We start from the raw sequence: 20680 nt of genomic DNA, 5'->3' as shown, positions 1-20680 counted from the left end.
TTTTATTTACTATAAAGTGTTTGACAACAGCCTATGTGTGTTGTCATTTTACAATGTTTCCAGTTCTGGGATGACAGCTTAAAAATGCAACGTTCTGTCAGATTAAATTCAGTTTTGGTAACAATTCTGTCTTTAATATTTAATATATCAGTAAATGTTCTTTTTGGTTGCATACAATCACAAGGAGCCCTCTTCTGGTGCACCAGATACACTACAAGTCTAAAAACACAACAAAAGTATTTAAAATATTCCACCTTTTTGTACAGCATCATCAGAAATACAACCATACCTGTGTTGCAAATGTGTCTTTATAAACATATAAAAAAATCACATAGCAAAATACTCCTAAGTTGTCTACAGTTTTCCCCAAATAAGTTTACAGTAGATTGCTTATGATCAATGAGATTTTTGCTGCGTTTCAAAGATTAACAACAGTGAAATCAGAAGCTAAAATGGAATTTACTGGCTCTGTAGTAAGGAATCTACAGTTTATCTTAAATACATAAAGATGTACTTTCATACAGTATGTTAACATTTTACTGGGTAAAAATATAATCAAATCCTGTGTCGAGTTTTTAGATGCATTTCAGATGCTGAAATTCTAGATTGTGGTTAGAAAACAATGTACCATAAGATTTCCGCAAAGAAAAAAATGCCTGCAGAAAGAAAGGTGTATCATTGCACAAGTGAACCAAACAACCTCTTCTAAAAAGAACTCCACTGATCTGGGACTTTTGCCAGCAAATACCTAATTCTCTCAGACGTACTGGACTTGGATAGACTAAAATATTGTCTCTTAAGGTCTCTAGATAATCTTTTAAAAAGTAAATAAATAAATTGTACACTGGTGCAGCATTAAGCCTTAAATGACTCTGTAAATAAATCAGATTGAGAACGCTCGGAAAATGGGGCAGTCTTCTATTCTTCTTACAATGAAGTTTAAGAACCATACCAGATAATGATATCATACGTCTATTGAGAACAAAGGGAGCCAAATGTCTGAAATCAGAAAAAAATGTCTTAGGAGAGAAAAAATGTCCAGATGTAATACAGCCTATATTTGTCTATAGATTGTACATGTTTGTAAAACCTACTTACAAATATAGACGGTATAACATGGACATTTTTAAAAAAGTTTTGATAATCTGCATCTGCCAGCACTAGGAAAGAAGCTAAGAGTACACAGCTCAAAAACTATTAAATCCAGATTAGAAGTGACTAGAGATTCAGAAGCAATGTTTTTTTTACAGATATGAGTCTTTTCACAACTACCAGGGACAAAATAAAATAATTATTAAGAAGAGAAGTAAAATATTCCATCCCTGTGGAAGCTGTGATAGACTGGAATTCTGTAGACGGTACTGTCCCACCTTGCCCTCTATGCTCCCAGTATAATTAAAATTCTGGGTATCCACAACTCTTACTAGGAATACTGGAACAAAACAGCTTCCTAGTAATGGATGGTTTGCAAATTCCATTATCAGTGCAAAAAATGGCAAAACTGAAGATTCCCATTCACAAACGCAGTTCAAGAAACCTTATCAAGAATCTAAATTTACTTGCTCACCTGATCACTTGTAGGAGAAGCCTCAGGCTGTGCGTTAGTTTGACATTCACTCAGGTTTGTTGGGAAGCTCTGTGAAACCATCATGGGCGGCAGTGGGGCCCGTCGTTTCTTTGGCATTTCAGATGGCAGTGTATTGGAATTGTACATAGAGGCATGGGTGCTCAGTGAGCTCATGCTGCCAGGCCTCTGCTGGTTTAAAGTTGGCGATGCTGGAGCACTTGCAGTGGCAGACTTCAATACAACAATGACAAAAATACAGTATTCACATTCCATCTCTTTCAAGCACATCATCTTTACTAAGAGGCAAGGCTCTTTGAAGGGAAAGGGAAAAAAACATACCTGATCAGGTTTCTTCTTACTTTTTCTAAATATACTGAAAAATCCTTTTTCTTTCTCCTTCAAAATTTTGTCCTTGTTTGGTTGGCTTATGTTCTCTAAAAATGCAAATAAAAATTTTCAGTATCTGTTTTCATTGGAGGATACTGTTAACAACTGCAGATATGTTATGCAAGGTGATAGATCTGAGTAAAACGTTAGAATTAACAATTCATCAGTGCTAGAGTATCAGTTTTTCAAACACAAATTAAGAATTGGACGGTTATTATTTTTATAGTGTCATATAATTTGCACTTTACATATTTTTCATTAAATAATAAAAATATAGATGTTACCTTGATATACTGAAGAGACCTGTAAATCTGTTAAACCAACACCTGTTAAGGAAAGACCAAATCATTACAGTATAATGAATGTAGTCAACATTCTGTTTTGGTCTGTACTTTTCATGAAAAACCTTTATCAGTGACTTATAACATTTTGTATAGGGTTAAATCTTAACATGATTACCTTCAAAAAGGTACAGCTGTTAATAACAGAAGGGTTGCAAAGTGCAATTTTAGTCTACAATATTTTGTATTTTAAACTGAATTACCAATAACAGAGACGACAGGGGCAGGACAAGGTAAAGAGGTCAATTGTACTTATTTCTTCCCTTACTGCCATTTTATTTCTCTGTTTATAAAGTTATAAATCAATTCAGAACAGCACCCTCAAATGTGTAATTCAATTGTTTACTCAGAATACATTACAGCAGCCAATTCAGACTGCTTAATACCACAATATTTTTCACAATATCCAGTTTAAAAAGCCTGCCAACACTGAATTTTTAGGTTCTTAGTCACTTAATTTTTAAAATGCCAATCTCAACATGTGATGAAAGGTCAAAGACAACTGATATTTGGTCAAGAATGGTGGAGGACAGGTGGGACACAATAACATGGGTTCATTCTCCAAAAAATAAAACAACTGATCAAAGTCAAATCAACAGAAAAAAAAAATGATGATCAAAAAGCAATAAAATTGTTCTTCCCTGATAAAACACAGCAAAAATATATCATACTTGTACCATCTCTTACCTTTACCATCCTTTGCATAAACTTCTCTTATACCATGATCATTGAGGGATTTTGACAAGTCCAGGGGCTCTTGTGAGTGGACATCTTTCAGTAATACCGTACTCTTTGGATCGAATTCACATTTTTCACTAACTGCAGAAATCAACTCTTCAAGAGGTACTTTTGGGTTAACTCTCAAAACAGTTTTCTGTGTCTTTTTATAGTTTATTACAAGACGAACAGTAGCCTGCAGATAAACAACAAAACAGATGCACAAGCTTTGTAACATTAATTTTGCTGGGGTTTTTCTTGTATACATTCATTGCACAGCAGAATAAACAGAAGACAATAAATCATACAGCTCCTATTGTCTTCAAAATACACTGTTTTCCCCAGTATATTCTAAATTTAGAATCTTCGGCTGTTAACCTCCCTATTGAACTGGTATATAAGATGCTATACTGTGATTCAACATTAACTGTTATACATGTTATTTTAATTGGCATCTTACACAGCAACTGACATATCTAAAACAATAGGGCTGTTCGTGAACACAAAACAGTATGTGCTGTCCATGCTGTGCTCATGGTTATCATCTTTCGAAAGCATCAAAATGCACCAATATTTCATTCCACTATTAATACTGATCAAACTTACCAGGCACTGATGTTCATTTCTTCTACTTTTATTGCATTTATTACTAGTGGTGTTTAATTGCATGCTAGAAATTCTGCCTGACATGCTCATACATTCTACCAAATAAGCAATGAAGCTTCTTTACAGCTGGTCCAAGATCCTTGTTAGTTCTGAACTACAGATCTACTTTAAGGCCACAGCTTTTTAAACTCAGAAAACTAGATATGTTTGTCTAAAAGGCAAGGCAAAATGTTTTTAATTTAAAAAAAAACTTTGGGTTATTCCAAATATTTTTTTAAAATACATTTTCTTTGTGAGGACATCAGAACCAAGGACTTCAGGTGCTAGTAATTTTTTTCTTTTCCTAAACAGTAACAAGTTTAATAAGTTCAATATGTTAATAGAAAAATAACAAACGGCAAATAAGTAATTTATAGCACAGCTCTTCTTCCTCAGTTGCTTATCGTTGTTCCTGTAACTATCGCACTTGTCCTTGTAAATTAAATAACTATTACTTAAATTTAAGTCCATAAATATACTACAAATCTCAGTCCTATTTTTTTAAATCATCCATTTTCTAAACAGGGTCACGAGAAAGCTGGAGCCTAACCGGACAAGCAACAGGCTCAGGCTGGATACACCCTGGACAGGACACCACTGCATCGCAGCATTTGTTAAACAATGGATTTGTCAATTTCGCTGGTTATATATTCAGATTTTTCTTTACCTCAGGCATTTGAGGAGCAGCCTTTTTGTTCTTTTCATCAGTGCCTTTAGGTTTTAGTATAATCTTTTCTGCATTTAGTGTCCCTATTAAAGCGTTTGGCTTAAACTTGATTTGGTTTCTGTTGGTTGAGATGAGCTCAATAGTGTGGCTTGATGGGTTCAGATGATATTTACTGCAAAGAGCAACCAATAGGTCCATCATCGGTTCGCTGTAAAAGTGAATGAAAAATGAATTAAGATACAATTATTTCAGAGTAAGACAGAGAATCATAGAAGAACAGAATACAGAAGGTTTTTTTTTAATTAAATGACGCAAATTACACCCAGACACACCCATGCCAAAAGTACTTAACTCATTTTCAAAATGGCAATGCTGACAAATAATATCAAGTATGTGTAGCTGTGTGAGGTACTACTTAGATACAAATAGATTTCTGCTGCAGCAATGAAATTTTAATCTTTATACTATTTAAAAATTTTAAGTTCACCTGCACAAGAAGTTTCTTAAATTACCTATGCCCTTTGTAGTAAAAGTTAAGCTATACATAGAAGGCTACGCTCACACTATGGTGTAAATCTTGCACAGCAGTGAAATATATTACAATTCAGACTTCCATTCTGTCCTGACACTTGCACAATGGGTATATCAAGCAGTGTTGGCCAATTCTTAATCTACTGCCCAGCGGGGTTTTCATTTTTAAGAAGTCAAAAAATTACTTATGTCGGCACTTTCAATAGAATTCAGCATGTTTGCTTCACAAATTTTATTCCTTGTCATTTAACATGCAAAACAGTTTGTTCCTGGGGCTCTCCAAGCGGCTTAACTGGAAAAGGAGCTTGTTTGAGCAATATGATCCAGGCATCATTGGTCTGAGCCTGGGTCGCATTACAGCCTGTTTCGGCTAAGATTAGTGAACACAAATAGTGAACGCTCCCGAGGGTAACGTGGAATAGTGAATTGTCGGGCAGGACTCTCTCAGCTCTTAGAAAACACAGAGATTTGGCACTTAACCTCAGGTATGGGTCTGCAAAAAAAAAAGTCTACAGGATACACGTGCTCCAGAGTCACAGTCATCTTCCTGGCCCCAGATAAAAAGCACTACCTTCAGAAAAGCCAAAGCCGTCCATTTGATTTGCAAATGAATTGGAATCTGTCTAATGCAGATTATTATGACATCAACTCACTGATCATAGGTTTTTGCTAGTACTTGTTCTTCTACTAGTTCGGAGAGGACACAAAGTGGGGTGCATTTCTTTGTTTCTTCAACCTAAAGGAAGCACCAGTGGCCATGTGCCAAGTCAAATTAGCAAGGACCTGCTGAGTTTAAGTTTATATTCGAGGGTGTAGTACTGTAGGTCAAAAACAACCATGAGTAGATATTACTCATGCAATAATAGCACCAAAATGCTATGTGATCGGTCCCTCTTCTATTATAGGCAATATGATGAAATACACAAAAAGAGCAAATTTTACATGTCAGGGAATAAGATTATGACAAAATATTTTTACATGCACTGCCAGTGTTTCTAATTTGCATTTTAATTTCAGCAGGAATTAATAGAGACTGAATAAACTACAACGAAAAGTAAATTTACTTACAGATGAAAGAGGAAATGGCCCAATTAGGTCTATAAAGGTTCACTTACGAGTTGTACATTCCTTATTAATGAACTAGCCTTTAAAATACTAGAGTTTAGTCTTTAAAATGTATTTACAGAATGTAAACTACATTGTAGAAAAAGAAAGATAAAAGGGATAGTTGCCCGATATTAAAATCTTTCAAGTTCATACTGAATGCTATTACATTATCATAATGGAAAGACCACTTGAAATCCTTCACTGTCCTGTAGCTCCTTAATTAACATTTTAATGATTATTTAATCTGGAAAAATCAAAATTAAACACTAAAAGCCTGGATTTTAAAATATATAGTGGTGAATTCCCTAGAAAATAGTCTATTGAACTTTAAGCCCCAAGCTAAATTGCACATTTTACAGTATATATGTTTGTGTTAAAGTGTTACTGTATACATATCGTGTATAGGATGTATGACCCAGGATGCGGAATTACAGATAATTAAGTCTCATTCTTTGCTTATGGATATATTTTGGAAAGTTACAGTACACTGCTCATTAGACAAAACAAATTGTCATGAACTGGATACGTGTTCTGGATTTAAAAAGGAACCAACTAAATGCATTGTGCAAAACACGGGGTTCAGAAAAGTTAACAGCAGATTCCTCAATTACTGACCAGTAAGGATTATCTTTCCTGGAATGTAGAAGGCTCCAGAAGCTCCTTAAGCTCCTTATTAAACTTGTAGAAGTTGTTCTTTTATACTTTAATGTAGAATACCGTGTACAACACTGATCACCACTCTGCAAAAAGATATTGCTACTCTGGAATCAATCCAGAGACAAGCAACCAGATACATTCCTGGCCTCTAATGATTGTCCTCCAGTGAGAGGCTAAAAGAAGTGAACCTTTTAGCCTGAACATACACCAGAATACATGAGTGGAAACTATGTGAAAATGCATTTAAACCAAGAAGACATTTTTTACTCAAAGGGTTGTTGCAGAATTGACCAAGCTATCCAGGCATGCTATTGAACAAATACCCATCCTAACAAACAGCTGGATGAAATCCTTGGATTTAGATAGTAGCAACCAAACAGGATTGATGTGCTGAGTGGTCCCCCCTTGTAACTTCTCTTATGTTCTTATAATTTGGGGGATAACTATGCTGAACTGAAACATTTCCTGTGACATCAGTGCTGCATGTTCAAACAGGTTTCCCCAGGGTATTTTTTTATGATGTACTGATAATTTGTAGAGTAGCAGTAATAATCCTTTTATTACTGCAGGATTTGAATAAGTTTAATGTGAGCAAGAGGCCCTTCTGTGGCTGTCTAAAGTAAACTATGATCATCTTGGTTCAGAAAAGCTTATTCAACAGATTATGCTGCAATGACATCCAAGTTACTCAGCTGCCTTCCTCAACTTGACTCACAAGAATAGTAATAAGGAGATGGATAAAGGTGTATTATGAATCATAATGATACATTGTCAGTCACCTCTTTTAGATATATCAGTAAAATGCAATGTTTCTATGGCATAAGAAGAGGAACAAAGTAGAATCCCACCTCCTTTTTTGCACAAATCATTAATACTTAGTTCATATTAAACAAAACCTCTTACATGCCTTTAAGATCTAACATTTCTTAATTGTAGAAAACCTATTAGAAATAGCATGTGCACAGTGTTACTCAATGGAGTCTCCTTATTTCTGGAATTAAGAAAACCTTTATAAATTTAATCCCAGCAACTTAATCCTTAACATAATGAACACACTGTACTCCTGTAATGCTCAGGACAAACTTGGAATTAATACAGAGGCTAAAGAATTTGAAGGACTGAAGTTGAGCTCTTATTAAAGTACTTTCAGGCCAGGGCACTTAATATACTGAGACAACCAAACTGTTTACCAAACAAAGATATGGGACATAGAATTACTATTGCCACTGCAATAAACTCTAATGACAGAACAACAAAGACTGCATTTAATCATAGCTATAAATCAAGGGCATCAATGGTGACAATCTGCCTCAGTACACTCACTGACTGATTTTAAAGATAAGGTTCCTTTTCTAATTTCTCAGTCATAGCAATGGTTAGGCTTCAAGCCTTGGTGTACAATAAAGATGATCCATTTTAGAATTTCTGGTAAAATCAGTCTGCTCCTGAACAATCCAAATATACAGGGTACAAGATTTGGATTACATAAAATGACAAAAGGTCACATACTGTACCCACTTATTCACAGCATAACTATTCACAGCAAAGAATAAACACAAGTGATTAATTATATTTTTCAAATAAAGATCCAGTCCACTAGTGAATGCACTGTTGTAACATATTAAGATTTATAGTATTTATACAAAAGAAAGAAATTGATATTTTGTGCATTATCAAATTATGGAAGCTGAGGCTTTGTAAAATAGTACTAAAGCATTCATATTCTATGGATTTTTAAACATTTTACAGAACCACATTATCTATATAAATTGATGATTAATAAAATATACTTTACATAAAAAACAATTGAACAATTTAAAGCATCACCTACTGTAAAATATAAAAAAACGCTTTATTGTGACACACCCAAAAAAATATTTCACTTTTCATGACTACTGCAAATATGTGCTGGCACACAAGTTTAAAAAATACAGTATACAGATTAGGAAACAAATACAGTACTTGGAAGTTCATGAAGCTTCAGGTTCAACACGGAAGTGTTAGGTTGACAAAACTTATGGAGGCCAGACAAAATGCAAAATGTAAGAAATAGGTCTATCCATTAAATCATGGTAATCATAAAACAGGTAAAGTCTCCAATGGAAACCTTTAACATCACTAGGCCGACTTACACAGCTGTTTTTTTTAATTTTATCTGTATCTTAAATGCAGACATTTCGAAACAAGTACAGAAAAAAAAACTCACAGGACCGATAAGATGGAATTCTAGACATATCTCATCATGACTAAAAGCACTTTTGCAAAAAGCCTCAATTAGCCTCCTGTCTCCAAAGCAACAGACTATAATTTATAGGTTAAGCAGGTTTCAACTTATCTTGTGGCCCAGTGTATCAACCATAAATTTAATTTCTATTACATAAATCATGGAAAATTGGGGTCTTCCTTAAGCATATGTTTCATACAAACCATATGACTGCTTTGCATGCCTTTAATATGGAACACAGCTGCACTACTGTAATAATACTTTTGTGCTGCGAATGATACCAACTACTGTATGCTTTGCAAGGAAACAGCAAATTCAAGAAGCCAGCAGTTACAGACCTGCCCCCACAATGACCTTAGCACATGTGTTGAAAACAATTAGCCTAACAAGTTCCATGCAATGCACAGCTGACGGAAGTACAGCACATTATGCACAACTCTTGTAATAACCTTGAGTCTGTCCCTCTTGAGCAGGACTGTTTCTGTCCCACAGTGTGCTGCTTCGATTACAAAGGTGTCAACACATGTCTATGAATCCCTTCCTCTATGCACCTCATGTGCTCTTACCTTCCACGCACAGTAGCTGTCTTCTCTGTACCTCCTGGAAGCACCACTGTCAGAGTGATATCCTTGTCCATCAAATTTTCTTTCTGATCCATGGCTGCATTTGGATTTTCCATGTTCTGTGTAAAGTTTGCACCATCAAAGCCCTTTGCTAGGGGAGGCGGAGGTGGAGCTTTCCCTTTGGTTGATTTTCTGTCAAAGGAAAAACAACACCTTAAGAAAGTCTGCCAGTAACATGCTGCAATATTTTTTTTTTTTATTAAAACCTTCAGGACTGCTTTGTTTCCTGTTAAGGAAGACTGCAGTGCAGCCTGTTTTTACACATATTTACAGTGTCACTGTACACATTTAAGATAAGAATGGCATTCAAATTCTTTGTGCTTGCAATAACTAAAGCTCTTTAGTAAAAAAAAATTTGAAACTGGACTCCCTCTCAAAGAGGAGCTTGGGTATAACAATGAAGTGATTGATAAAGTGTAATGTGATGAGCAATGCTGGTAAATGCATTTATAAAGTTCGAGGAGGTAGATAAGGAGGTCAGTTTTTGCTACTTAAAAAATAACTGATATTTGAGAAAGTTACCCTCACCTTGACTGCTATGTTATAGTTTTAATACAGATCATCCTAATCACATAAGTATAGAACCAGCTTTGTCAGCAGCAGTTTAGAAGTGCAGTGAAGTAACACAGGAGAGACAGAGCTGCCAGCGGGGACAAGTTAATGCAATATGTAACACTGGCATGAGGAATCTTAAAACATAAAGGCAGCTGAAAGCAGCAATCTCCAAAACTGGAAATTCCAAAACTGTATTGTCTAAACCATCATGTTTACCATTGATGCATGACAGGAAAGGTATCACAGTACACAGTTACATAACAAATTCTACTATATCAAAACGTGAATTTTGGTGAAGTGGTTATCTGCAAAAGCACAACACAAACACTACAGATAAAGTTAACTTGAGTTTTATCATTTGCTATTGTCCTTGAAGGTAACCTACATTCTATTCTGTCCACACTACTTTACCTTACTTGATTATTCTATTCTGTAAAATATTAACTGCCCCTTGCTCCTCACTTTTTGGTTACTGTAATATTTGCCATTAACCTACTATTTCCTTTTTGCCTAGCTCTTTTCTTCTTATTTCTCTTTGCCTTTGCTCTGGTTGAGTTTTTTTTAACTTGGTTGGCTGGTGTAGCTTTTCACAGAATAAAAAAAATCTTTTGTATTCTATTCCACTGATTACACAGCAAAAAGTTTTTTACTCCAAACAAATATCCATTCTGTGCACTCATTCAGACACAGAAAAACAGACTTTAATAAGGAGAGTATGTCTGCCTTACATGGAAGGAAAGTAGTCCTTAACACTCAAGAGGAAACAAAGTTTAAATAGCACTAAAACTTCCAGATTAATATGTATATATAGCTCATGGACAGGACATTTCAGAATCTGATGTTGTGACCAATCTCTCAACGATCAGCAGTTCCAGATTTTGGTATGTTTGCTATGAATTTAAGGAGTTAATTTGCATATTAAAACAAACTTGTGAAAGAGGCTAAACAGACTCTATTGTTTTGCAAGCTTTTCCCAAGAATTCTGCCCTGCATTTTTAAAACATGGGAATAAAGATGGTTACCAAAATAATATATGTACAGTATATAAACCTCACAGCAACACCAAAAGGATAGGATACCTTATATTAGGAGTTGGTTGGCAGCTTGAATTCAAAATTAAAGTTCTAATGTGACTCTAAAATTACTTAAACTATTTATTTCTATATTAAACTGCTGCTGTTCAAACACTTCAAACACTTTAAATACTTTGATAAAGATACTTTGTCTTCCTTACCTAACATCACTATAAAATACTTGAATACTTTTTCACAAAGGCAGAAACTGACTCATTTTCCCAAATCTCTTCAAGTTCACATCTCCATAAAAAAATTAACATACCTTCATATTTCAACTGTTTCAGTTCTATGGTTCTCCTTTCTAGGTTTTTCGGGTATTAGAAATTATTATAATAAAATTATTGACTACACACCCCATATATGCAATTTCAGGTGCGATGGGAAGCAAGTGCAAACTAAAAAAATCTATTCAAGAGCTAGAGATTTGTTGGGGACCTACTGTAGCTCTACCAAACTATAAATATTACTATGCCTTTGTTTGGTGATCACTGTTTCATTCAGTCCTGACCTCTGTATCTTCATTATCCACTTTAATACTCTCCATATAGACTTCAAAATTTCCTCTTGTGATCAAAAAAACATCACCCATATAAGCAGAATCATGCATATATAGACATATGAGGAACGATGTCACTGCATCAGACTTCCATCGTACATTATACACTGTTAGCCCTGCGTTTCACACTGTTTTTAACCTGACCGGGAAATAACATTGATTTTTTCAGCCAAAGTAAACACCTGCATGTTTATTATTGAGATACATCATTTCACAAGAGAACATACTTTGACCTTGTAGAAAGTATTATAAAGTGTGTCTGTTTTTTTTGTTAAAACTGCATATAAAGTCACATTTCTAAAATACAGTGGAACAAACAGACACAAATCCTAAATACAAGGGGGCTATCCTGCATATATGACCCACTGCTTGTGGAATTCCAGTGTGAAATTTCTTGTGCACTCACTGATAGCACTTCATCTAGTTGGAATTTCAGAAATGTTCCAACTACTTCCATACACTTTACAAGTACAGCACAAGTGGTTCAATAATTTAAAGGTTTCCCAGTTCCAAATAAACTGTCATTCAATTTTAGTTTTAGCCAAACCAATGTAAAATAATCCAAGTAAGACACATACATCACATCTAGTCATGAGCATGTATTGATTTGCTGAAATTAGAATGCATCTCATTGCAAAATACTGTTGTAATTATACAGTATACTGCTCAACAGCAGCAGCTGTTGAAACTCAGACACAGTTGACTGGAGTTCATAAGAAAAACCCTGAAGTGTGATAAATTCACATGACTATACTATTTAGACCATAAAATGTAAGGCAGTTTCTTTCTGGCATATCAGCTGACACTGGATGCAGTCCTTACAAAACACACATTGTTGATTTGACTGTTTGACTACGATAAGTATATATATATATCAGGAAGTCATCTTCTCATTTGAGCATTGTATTGTATGTAAACACAATACTGAAAGCAAAATGGAACAGTTCCCTTGAACCCTTTGAAAAAAAATATAAATTGAAATATGAATCCAGATGACACTCTGTGCAGAATTAGGCCTACTGAGAAATAAATGACATCTTCTACTAATATGGTAGGAATTTTCTGAAAACTCACCCGACTCCTTAACAGAAATTCAAAATAAGTGAAGACCAAGACTAAAAAAGTTTTCTTGTTCCCTTGTACAGCATACACACTGAAAACATCCTCCTACCACATTAATAGCAGGATATAACACTTGACTTTGAAACAGACCCAGTAGTACTTACAAGTCAGTTACATAAACAATTGCATTCAAGCCACTTAAACTGGTCTGCAGCTAGAAATACTTAAATACTGGAACAGCTTAATCTGGAAACTATCCAAAACAGAAGAAACATGCTGTGGACACACTGGAGCGCTGGTACTGTATAAAGTCCAGTTTTCAAGGTCTTTAAAACTGATTGTAGTTTAAATAATGGTCAGCCAAATATTGGCTTTTATTTAGAAAGATCTTATCCAAGCAGTTTCGTAAGGCATTACCCAGCTTTTTAAAAACGTCTACCTCTGTGTTTAAATTATAGAACATATACCTTTAAAGGTACTGAATATTACATTTATAAAATTCTATTTGAGCGGCTTTATGACAATAGATGGGTAAATATTTACTTTGAAAATATCTGTTGTTTTGACCCCGCATCATCTATTTGGTAAAAGAGAAAACTACAAACAATACTGTTTTCATATTTTGTAACAGTATTTTAATTCTCATTACTTCATGATGATCAGAAGAGCAGAGATAGCTATAGCTCTTCTGTGTGAGGCAAAAATATTTGCAACCTCTAGGTAGAGGCCCCAAATCTTTCTATCATTTGCCTTTCTAGTATGCTTCAAGGCACAGAGGAATCAAGCACTGCAGATGTGCAATATGATCATTTATTTTAAATGATGTAACCCATTATGTTTTGTAAAGAAATGTTTTTATAGCTAGTGCAGAGGTTCACCGCAGAGCTGCATGCACCTGACAGAGAAAAATAAAGCCTTCAAATGCATCTTTCCAAACTGCTGTGTGATTTTCCAAGGTGTCAAGAGCATGAATTTGAGCTGGAGCCTTATCCAGAGACAACAAGTTTCAGCTCAAAAGCCTACAGGACAGAACAAGGGATCATTGTTGCGACAGGAGGCCTGTAATCTATGAACAGCCCACTTTGCTTCCTTCATTGCCTTTGGAAAAAAAAATCATATAGCCTACCCTACTTTCGACCAATGTACTCGTTTTGAAACAAACAAAACACACTTGGACCTGCTCAATTGACATAGGCGGCATGAAGGTCAAAGTACTAAACAAATCAACCAGTGAATACAAAATGTTTCCAAAATCCCAAATAAAAATACAGTAATACTCACTGCTGCAGACACGTCCCACTGTAAACACCATCTGACAAGAATTAAATTCTCTTGAATTCTCATGACTCTTAACTTAATGTGCCCCATTACAAAACAGCTTAGGCAAATCCAACACATACTGTAGTTCATATCCAACCCTGCCACTGATGCTACGAGCAGCCCTGAGAAAAGTTTAAAAGTATAAAATGCAGATTAGAAAGCTCAATATGTTGAGGAAATGTTTGTTTTTAGAGGTCCCAAGCAATCCAACAAATATTCTTAACAATTGACATTGTGAAATATAGCACCGTTTTCATTACTCCCACCTTTACTATTCTGAGTTTTTCTTCAGTGTCTCAAAAAGACCAAGAATAGCAAGACAGGACGGGACATACAGTACATTTCATATTACACTGTGCAGCTATATTTCAACATTTCTGATTTGTAAGATGAAGATGAACTCTTTAAAAATATTGTACGTCCCAAAGAGTACAGTACTGTAAGTACTGTGTTTTATTTAGTTGAAGCTGAGTCACTGAAACTGAAAACATTTCAACTAAGAAAAGCCACACAGGAAAAAACACCATTCACTGCAAATGGACACATTTCCACCCCTTTTGTTTCTTTAACAAAAGGCTTCTGACACTTAAACTCAGCCATCTAATCAACAATCTCAGTTCTGCAGCACTTTCTGAAAGTAAACATTATGTTGAGGAAAAAAATGAAGATATTTTTTTTCTGTTAATGTGTTTTAAAACTATTTTAATAAGTCAAGAAAAGATCTCTCCTGTATTACCAGAGATTAAAAATGTCTCTATTGTCAGTGATACAATTTAAAATATATTAACACTGGTTTTGAAAAAAGGTTTAGATTCATGCTCAGAAAAATGCCACTCCCTGCACAGGACTATTGGAAGATAAGACAAACAGAGCTGGAGGATGTTTAGCAGAAAAAAAAATAAACATTTCAAGGTTTTGCCTCAGGCAAATTTTAAATCAATAGTGAAAACCAAACCAGGGGTGTACAGAATACCAGACTTCACACTTAGTGCCATCTACAGTACTACAACCTCCAGGTGAAAATGAAAATGATACAGCAGGGCAGTTTTCAATGTGAGTCCACACCTTTCAGAGTGCAACCAATACAAGAGTGACTATTTCTCTAAACGTCTGCCACAGAAGCCCCTTTACTTTTTCTCAGCACTACAAATTACTCTGCAAAGGTAATACGTTACTGAACTGCTCACCGAAGCACGGTTCCTGTACTTGGGAATTTAGTATGTTCTTGGATGCCATATGTTTTTTTTTACAAGACGGGTTTAACGTGTTCTTCCGAGTTCTTAACCCAATTTTCCATTTTGATAGTTAAAACACCATACTTTCATCACATTCAAAGCTTTGTGCTCCTATAATAATACTTTTGTAACTAATAATATAACTAATTTCCGGCGACATTAGAAATATCTGGAATTCTTCCTCCGGGATGTTATGACATCACCAAAAGCTACAGTATGCCTAATTTATTTATTCTTCTTGTAAAAATATTATAACCTTTTTAACATTTGTAACGGATTCACAAATTTCGTAACGTCTATGTTGAGATAAGAGGTCAATTTAAAGTCCGACAGAGCATTCGAATTGCTGTATGATACTTCTGTTTCTCAACCTAGACCAGCTTTTCCTGTCCTAAACAGAAACGCTGCTTTAGGTTTACAATCCAATTACAATTCTGTAATATTGTCTAGAAAAGAAAAAATAAAAGATCCCCTTACCTTTACAGTTTACTTCCTTAACTTAAAACTGAGCATGCTTTGACACGGTCCCGGGAATTCCTGTGTGAACTCGTACCAATCAAGAGGATATAATCAACGCAACGCCCTTTTTATTTTTCCGTATCACAGGCTCGTCTAGGTACAAGGTGCCCCACAGATTAGTTCAGATCTGGAGCAGTGAGCGAATTCATATTTTTAAAAAATATCTGGTCGTGTTAAGCAAGCAAGTAATTAACATTTCAAACTAAAAACGTTATTTCCCCCAAAAAATCTGCTTAAAATTCCAGGAAGCTCACTTCAAAACAAAACGTACTGTAGTACTGTAAATGCAAAATAAACCCCCCTCTGAGCACTCTCACTGTAGCCAATTAATCAGGCGTGTATTTAAAGACGACCTATTCTAAGAAAACGCCAAACATTTGACATAAGCAAAACCCACAGAATTTAATTAAGGAGCCATAAGAATTCAAACATTCCTATGCAGGATTTCACTCTGAGACCACAGCTACTGTACTTGTTTTTTCACTAAAGACATTTATATCACATGTTCACGGAAGCACACGACAAAAAAGGAGGCAGTTTATAACGGCGAAGCAAGACACTCGTAATTCTTAGTATATGGAGATAATTGCAAAGCATTAACGAAGTAATTAATTTATTTTTAATAGCCAAACTCTTTGTTACATTTTAACGTACCTTTGGATAAACCATCTACCCTGTATGCTATTATGGCACAGGTACTTACATGCACAGTAATTCACTAGTGTCCAAACCTGCCAAGTGCTGTAGTCCTACGCAGCAAAAACAAGATAGCGTGAAATAGAACTACTGTATTCAAAGGTAAAAACCGCCTTGCTTGCTCTCTTCATGCAGCCCTGATTGACGAACGGCGTCCAATGATAAATTCCTGAAAGTACTTTTTGTTCAAATACTGTACTGTAGTTCTAAATATACCAGTCCGGTCTGTAGAGGCTTAGCTGTTCGCTGGGACAAGTCCTCTGGGAAAAGGTGGGTTCATAATACAAAAGGCAACAATATGCAAAGCACCTTCCTGCACACAACTGGACAACACCCAGAGTATTTTAAGAATTGAGATCAACAATACATGCAGCAATAACAGCTGCACATTTCCGTTTGAGTGGATATAAAGGGTGATAGAAATACAGTACATGTTCGACGGGTCTTTTTAATGCACATTTAGGCTTTTGGCATTAGCGAACACCTGTTTCATACTGTACATGCAGGAACACTGCACGGATATTTTTTTCAATAACTGACACTTTCGTAATCCCTGGACAACATTTAGATTAATCAGCCTAATAAAAATATACTGTAACACTCGTTGTTGCTGATAGTTCCATTCAAACTATTTAGCTTCTGTCTTGGGATGATTGAGTGGACTAGTGTGGAAATCTTGTAATTGAGAAACTCTGCAGGGTTTGCCTGAAGATCTCCTTTAATGTTTTGATAGTACTCAAGTGGTGTGATAACTTCCTTCGGCAAGAAAACTGTTCGCGTACTGTTTGAGTCCATCAAAAACCTAATGCAAATCAATAATGTCATGCTTATTCTGAAAATGTACTTTTTTTCTCACAAAGCTACACAAATTAGATTTTCATTTTTGAATTACGTTTCAGTATGTCTCAGACGGCTAGTTTCTGAACTGATCACAAATACTGTAGCCTGAAGTAAAGAATATATTGGGGAGTCTCTTTCTTGTACATTTGCAAAGGACAGAATGACATACTGTAATGTACTGTACTGATTATGTACTGTATCAGTAAGCCTTTTACATTCAAGTTAAAAAAATCATATACAACATTTTAAACTGAGAAATGTTATTATTACTGCCAATGAGGGCTTGCCATAGATATTCTAGAGAATAAAAATAAGACATCAATACATTCTACACTTATCACAGACAAGTGAAGAAGTGTGCTTACCTTACCTTTCTCCAAAGCAATATTACCTTTTAAATATCTGACTTTTCCCTTTAATTCAAAGAACTGTATGTCTCATGTGCTCCACCTAGCCTGTGACATCAGTAAATCTGTCTCCCGTATTTATATCCCTGTAAACTGGCCCCATGGCCTTACTTGAAAAAGCTCTTTAGTGTTGTGTTACTATCACTGCAGATATTACCTTTTAGAGCCAATTGTGGAAAGTCTAGTAATCAGCTTTGTTCTTCAAAGCTCGTATTATAGATTACCTGACAATTGAACAGTTAGCTTTAATACTGTTTCATTCCTGTTTGCAGCTTTTCCTTATTTTAGAATCTGTGTCCACAGTTTGTTTTGCGATACTGTACACTGTGGCATTTCATATTTTTCATTCAACCTATCAAAAGTTAAGCTATTTGACCACAGATGATAAACACACCTACATACAGTAATTCAGAACAGTGATTCATCAACAGATACAGGTACATGTGTTCTTTTAGTAATCCCACCTTATTGGATACTAAGCCAAAGTTTTGGCTTGTTAGAACATGGTAGTATGAACACTTTTGTGAGGTTGTTTTTAATGAAATGAGACAAGACTCAACACTACCTTTTAATCCCTGTAAGAAAACTGTTCAGGTATGGCTTTAAAAATATGGCTAGGGAGCAGCAGCTCATTGCTATTTACTCTGTTCATTTCTCAAATTGCCCTTTGGGCTGAAGGTCCTAAATGATACAACAAAGATTTTTAATTAACCTGGATTTAGAGAGGGCAGTTTAATGCTGAATGGTTAACTGGATTTGTGCGTATATCACATGACATCTTTACAATGGAATTTAAGACAGACTTACTGTACTCTAGATGGCTCTGACAGCACAAAACCTCTCTGGGAAAACTGAAACCGAGGCTTTTCAGAAGCACAGTGTGGCTGTTTATTTAGCTTAAACATTTTTAAAAAAAAGACAAAACCCCCCAGCGTTGCTAAGGATTGTAATCTCATCACTCCTTTCAAGTCTGATAGGTAAAACTAGATAAAATCTCAATCAAAGGCCAGATATTAGAGATAAAATAATCATTTTCAAGTTACTGTATATATCAAAGTGACTCTTTCAAACTGAAAACAGCAGCACAATGCTAAAGGGTTTAATAATTTACATGTGCAGTAGTTTGGAGAAACCCAATGGCTTTACATTTATTAAACAAATGGTGCACAACTGTTTCGGAAAACTTTCTGAGAGCTATTATTTCACTCAAAGAGCAATTAACATTACATCTTGGCATGTTTGATTGATTTCAAGCAAAGTTTGAAGCAGTTAAAAATAAAATACTTATTATGAAGCAGATGTTTCCAACAAAAAACATTTAAAGAATTTTAGGTCTTTGCGCAACAATTCAATACTGTATGTGATTATTTTAGAAGATAAGATAATAAGGAAACTTAATTGTCAGGCAAACAAACAGGATTATAAATGTTATGTTTTTTCTTCTTACTAGTTATGTCCCCAACTTAATAAGCTAGAACAAATCACATACAGTACAATACTATGCATTGCAACCTGTAGGTACAAAATTTCAAGAGTTACCCAGAGAATCTGGTGCTGTTGGCTGTGTGGCCTTTGGTTTACTTTAAATTTTGGTTTCCCAGGCAATCTGTTTTTCATTAGGTCCTGGGAATGGGGTGATGAAATCCTAACTTTCAAAATTGTCATTTAGTACTAAACAGTACCATACATTCTAGGCAAATGTTCATAAGCACAGCAGAAAATTGTAGGTGGCTTTACAATATATTTGCTTCTTCTTATTAAACAGTAATAATGGAAATATACCACTATAATGGAAATACCATTTAGCTCACCTATGTAGACAAAATGTAATAGACACAACAAACTGAAATGTGGCATTATGTTTATAATTGTTTTACTAGCGTTGCCGGACTTTAATGTGTATGTACAGCAATATTATTATTAATAATATTTAGCTGATACCTTACATCCAACTTACGGTATTTTGGTTATCACAGATCGTAAAGAGTAAATCATATGGCAAACTCCCCATCAATTCTCTGTCCAGCAGTGACAACAAAAGACACACTTTACAACAAACCTTTGAAATACTTCTAAATTGCAGGGGACAAATATATAGAGGATGATATATATATGATGGCATGTTTGACAGAACCTTTCATATTTAACTGGGTAAAGGCTTTTGCAGATTGTTTTCATTGAGACAACAATACTTATTTCAGTGTTGGTTTGATGGTTGTCTATTTCACATGGAGCTTGTTTATCTAGGTCTATATTTAGGGATTTTAAATAGTACTTGAATTAAGTAAATGATATAGTATTGTATGATTCAAATGAACTACTGGCTATTTTTGGTAAATGCAGTATGAAAAGTTCTCAGTATAGTACAGTATGTACTGTACCAAGAGTTTTAAATGAATTGAATACACAGGATACAATATATAAATGGAGTATAAACCATTTTCATCTGTTTTTATTAGTAAGCATCAAATGCATCAGTAAATTTTCTACTGTTTAAACAGCTTTAAAACATTTTGTAACATACTGTACCTTTTCTTTAGTTGTAAAACAAAAATATTAGCAATCATTGCCTGGTTCCTTTTGTGAAGCTCTTTTATTGTTATGCATTGGAGAGTGAGTCAATGTACACCTGCACTTTTCCAAAAAAACAAAAACAAATTGCAAATAAAGACAATATTCCAGAATACTCAGATTTATCATTTCTAACCATATCCTAGAAAAAAAAACAGTAGATCCATCATATTTCCATATTTAGTCCTTTAAAACCCATTTGTATTACTCGGTCTAGTGGATTACTCTGAGTACAAATTTAACTTTCATTAACAGTGAACTGGTTGAAGCTTCTGTTGGGGCTATAATAAAAAAATAAATTCCTTTTCATTCCAGGGGTCATCATCAGCTCAATGGGTGAGTCATAGCCTTTGCCTTCAAATATGATTGCCTTCCTT

The 20680-nt window shown here is 35.0% G+C and overlaps 1 protein-coding gene across 7 annotated transcripts in view; it reads right to left on the bottom strand.

Moving 5' to 3' along the window:
- The window catches only part of cobll1b (cordon-bleu WH2 repeat protein-like 1b), a 56346-nt gene that overhangs the window by 12524 nt on the left and 23142 nt on the right, over positions 1 to 20680 (bottom strand). For 2 of the 7 annotated variants that reach the window (XM_088605431.1, XM_088605430.1), the window contains 6 exons: positions 9410 to 9598; positions 4325 to 4532; positions 2983 to 3208; positions 2239 to 2280; positions 1907 to 2001; positions 1568 to 1798 (listed from right to left, as the gene is read on the bottom strand). In XM_088605431.1, the coding sequence (XP_088461557.1) occupies positions 1568 to 1798; positions 1907 to 2001; positions 2239 to 2280; positions 2983 to 3208; positions 4325 to 4532; positions 9410 to 9598 (991 nt within the window). Of the gene's footprint in view, positions 1 to 1567; positions 1799 to 1906; positions 2002 to 2238; positions 2281 to 2982; positions 3209 to 4324; positions 4533 to 9409; positions 9599 to 12727; positions 12866 to 15747; positions 16215 to 16492; positions 16787 to 17690; positions 17794 to 20680 lie in introns of those variants that run through there. The other 5 variants (XM_088605434.1, XM_088605436.1, XM_088605432.1 and 2 more) reach the window with 5 other exon arrangements.

This window comes from Lepisosteus platostomus, chromosome 14 (genome assembly GCF_059453375.1).
Source record: "Lepisosteus platostomus isolate fLepPlt1 chromosome 14, fLepPlt1.hap1, whole genome shotgun sequence".
NCBI lineage: Eukaryota > Metazoa > Chordata > Actinopteri > Semionotiformes > Lepisosteidae > Lepisosteus > Lepisosteus platostomus.
This window is presented reverse-complemented; position numbering and strand designations above follow the sequence as displayed.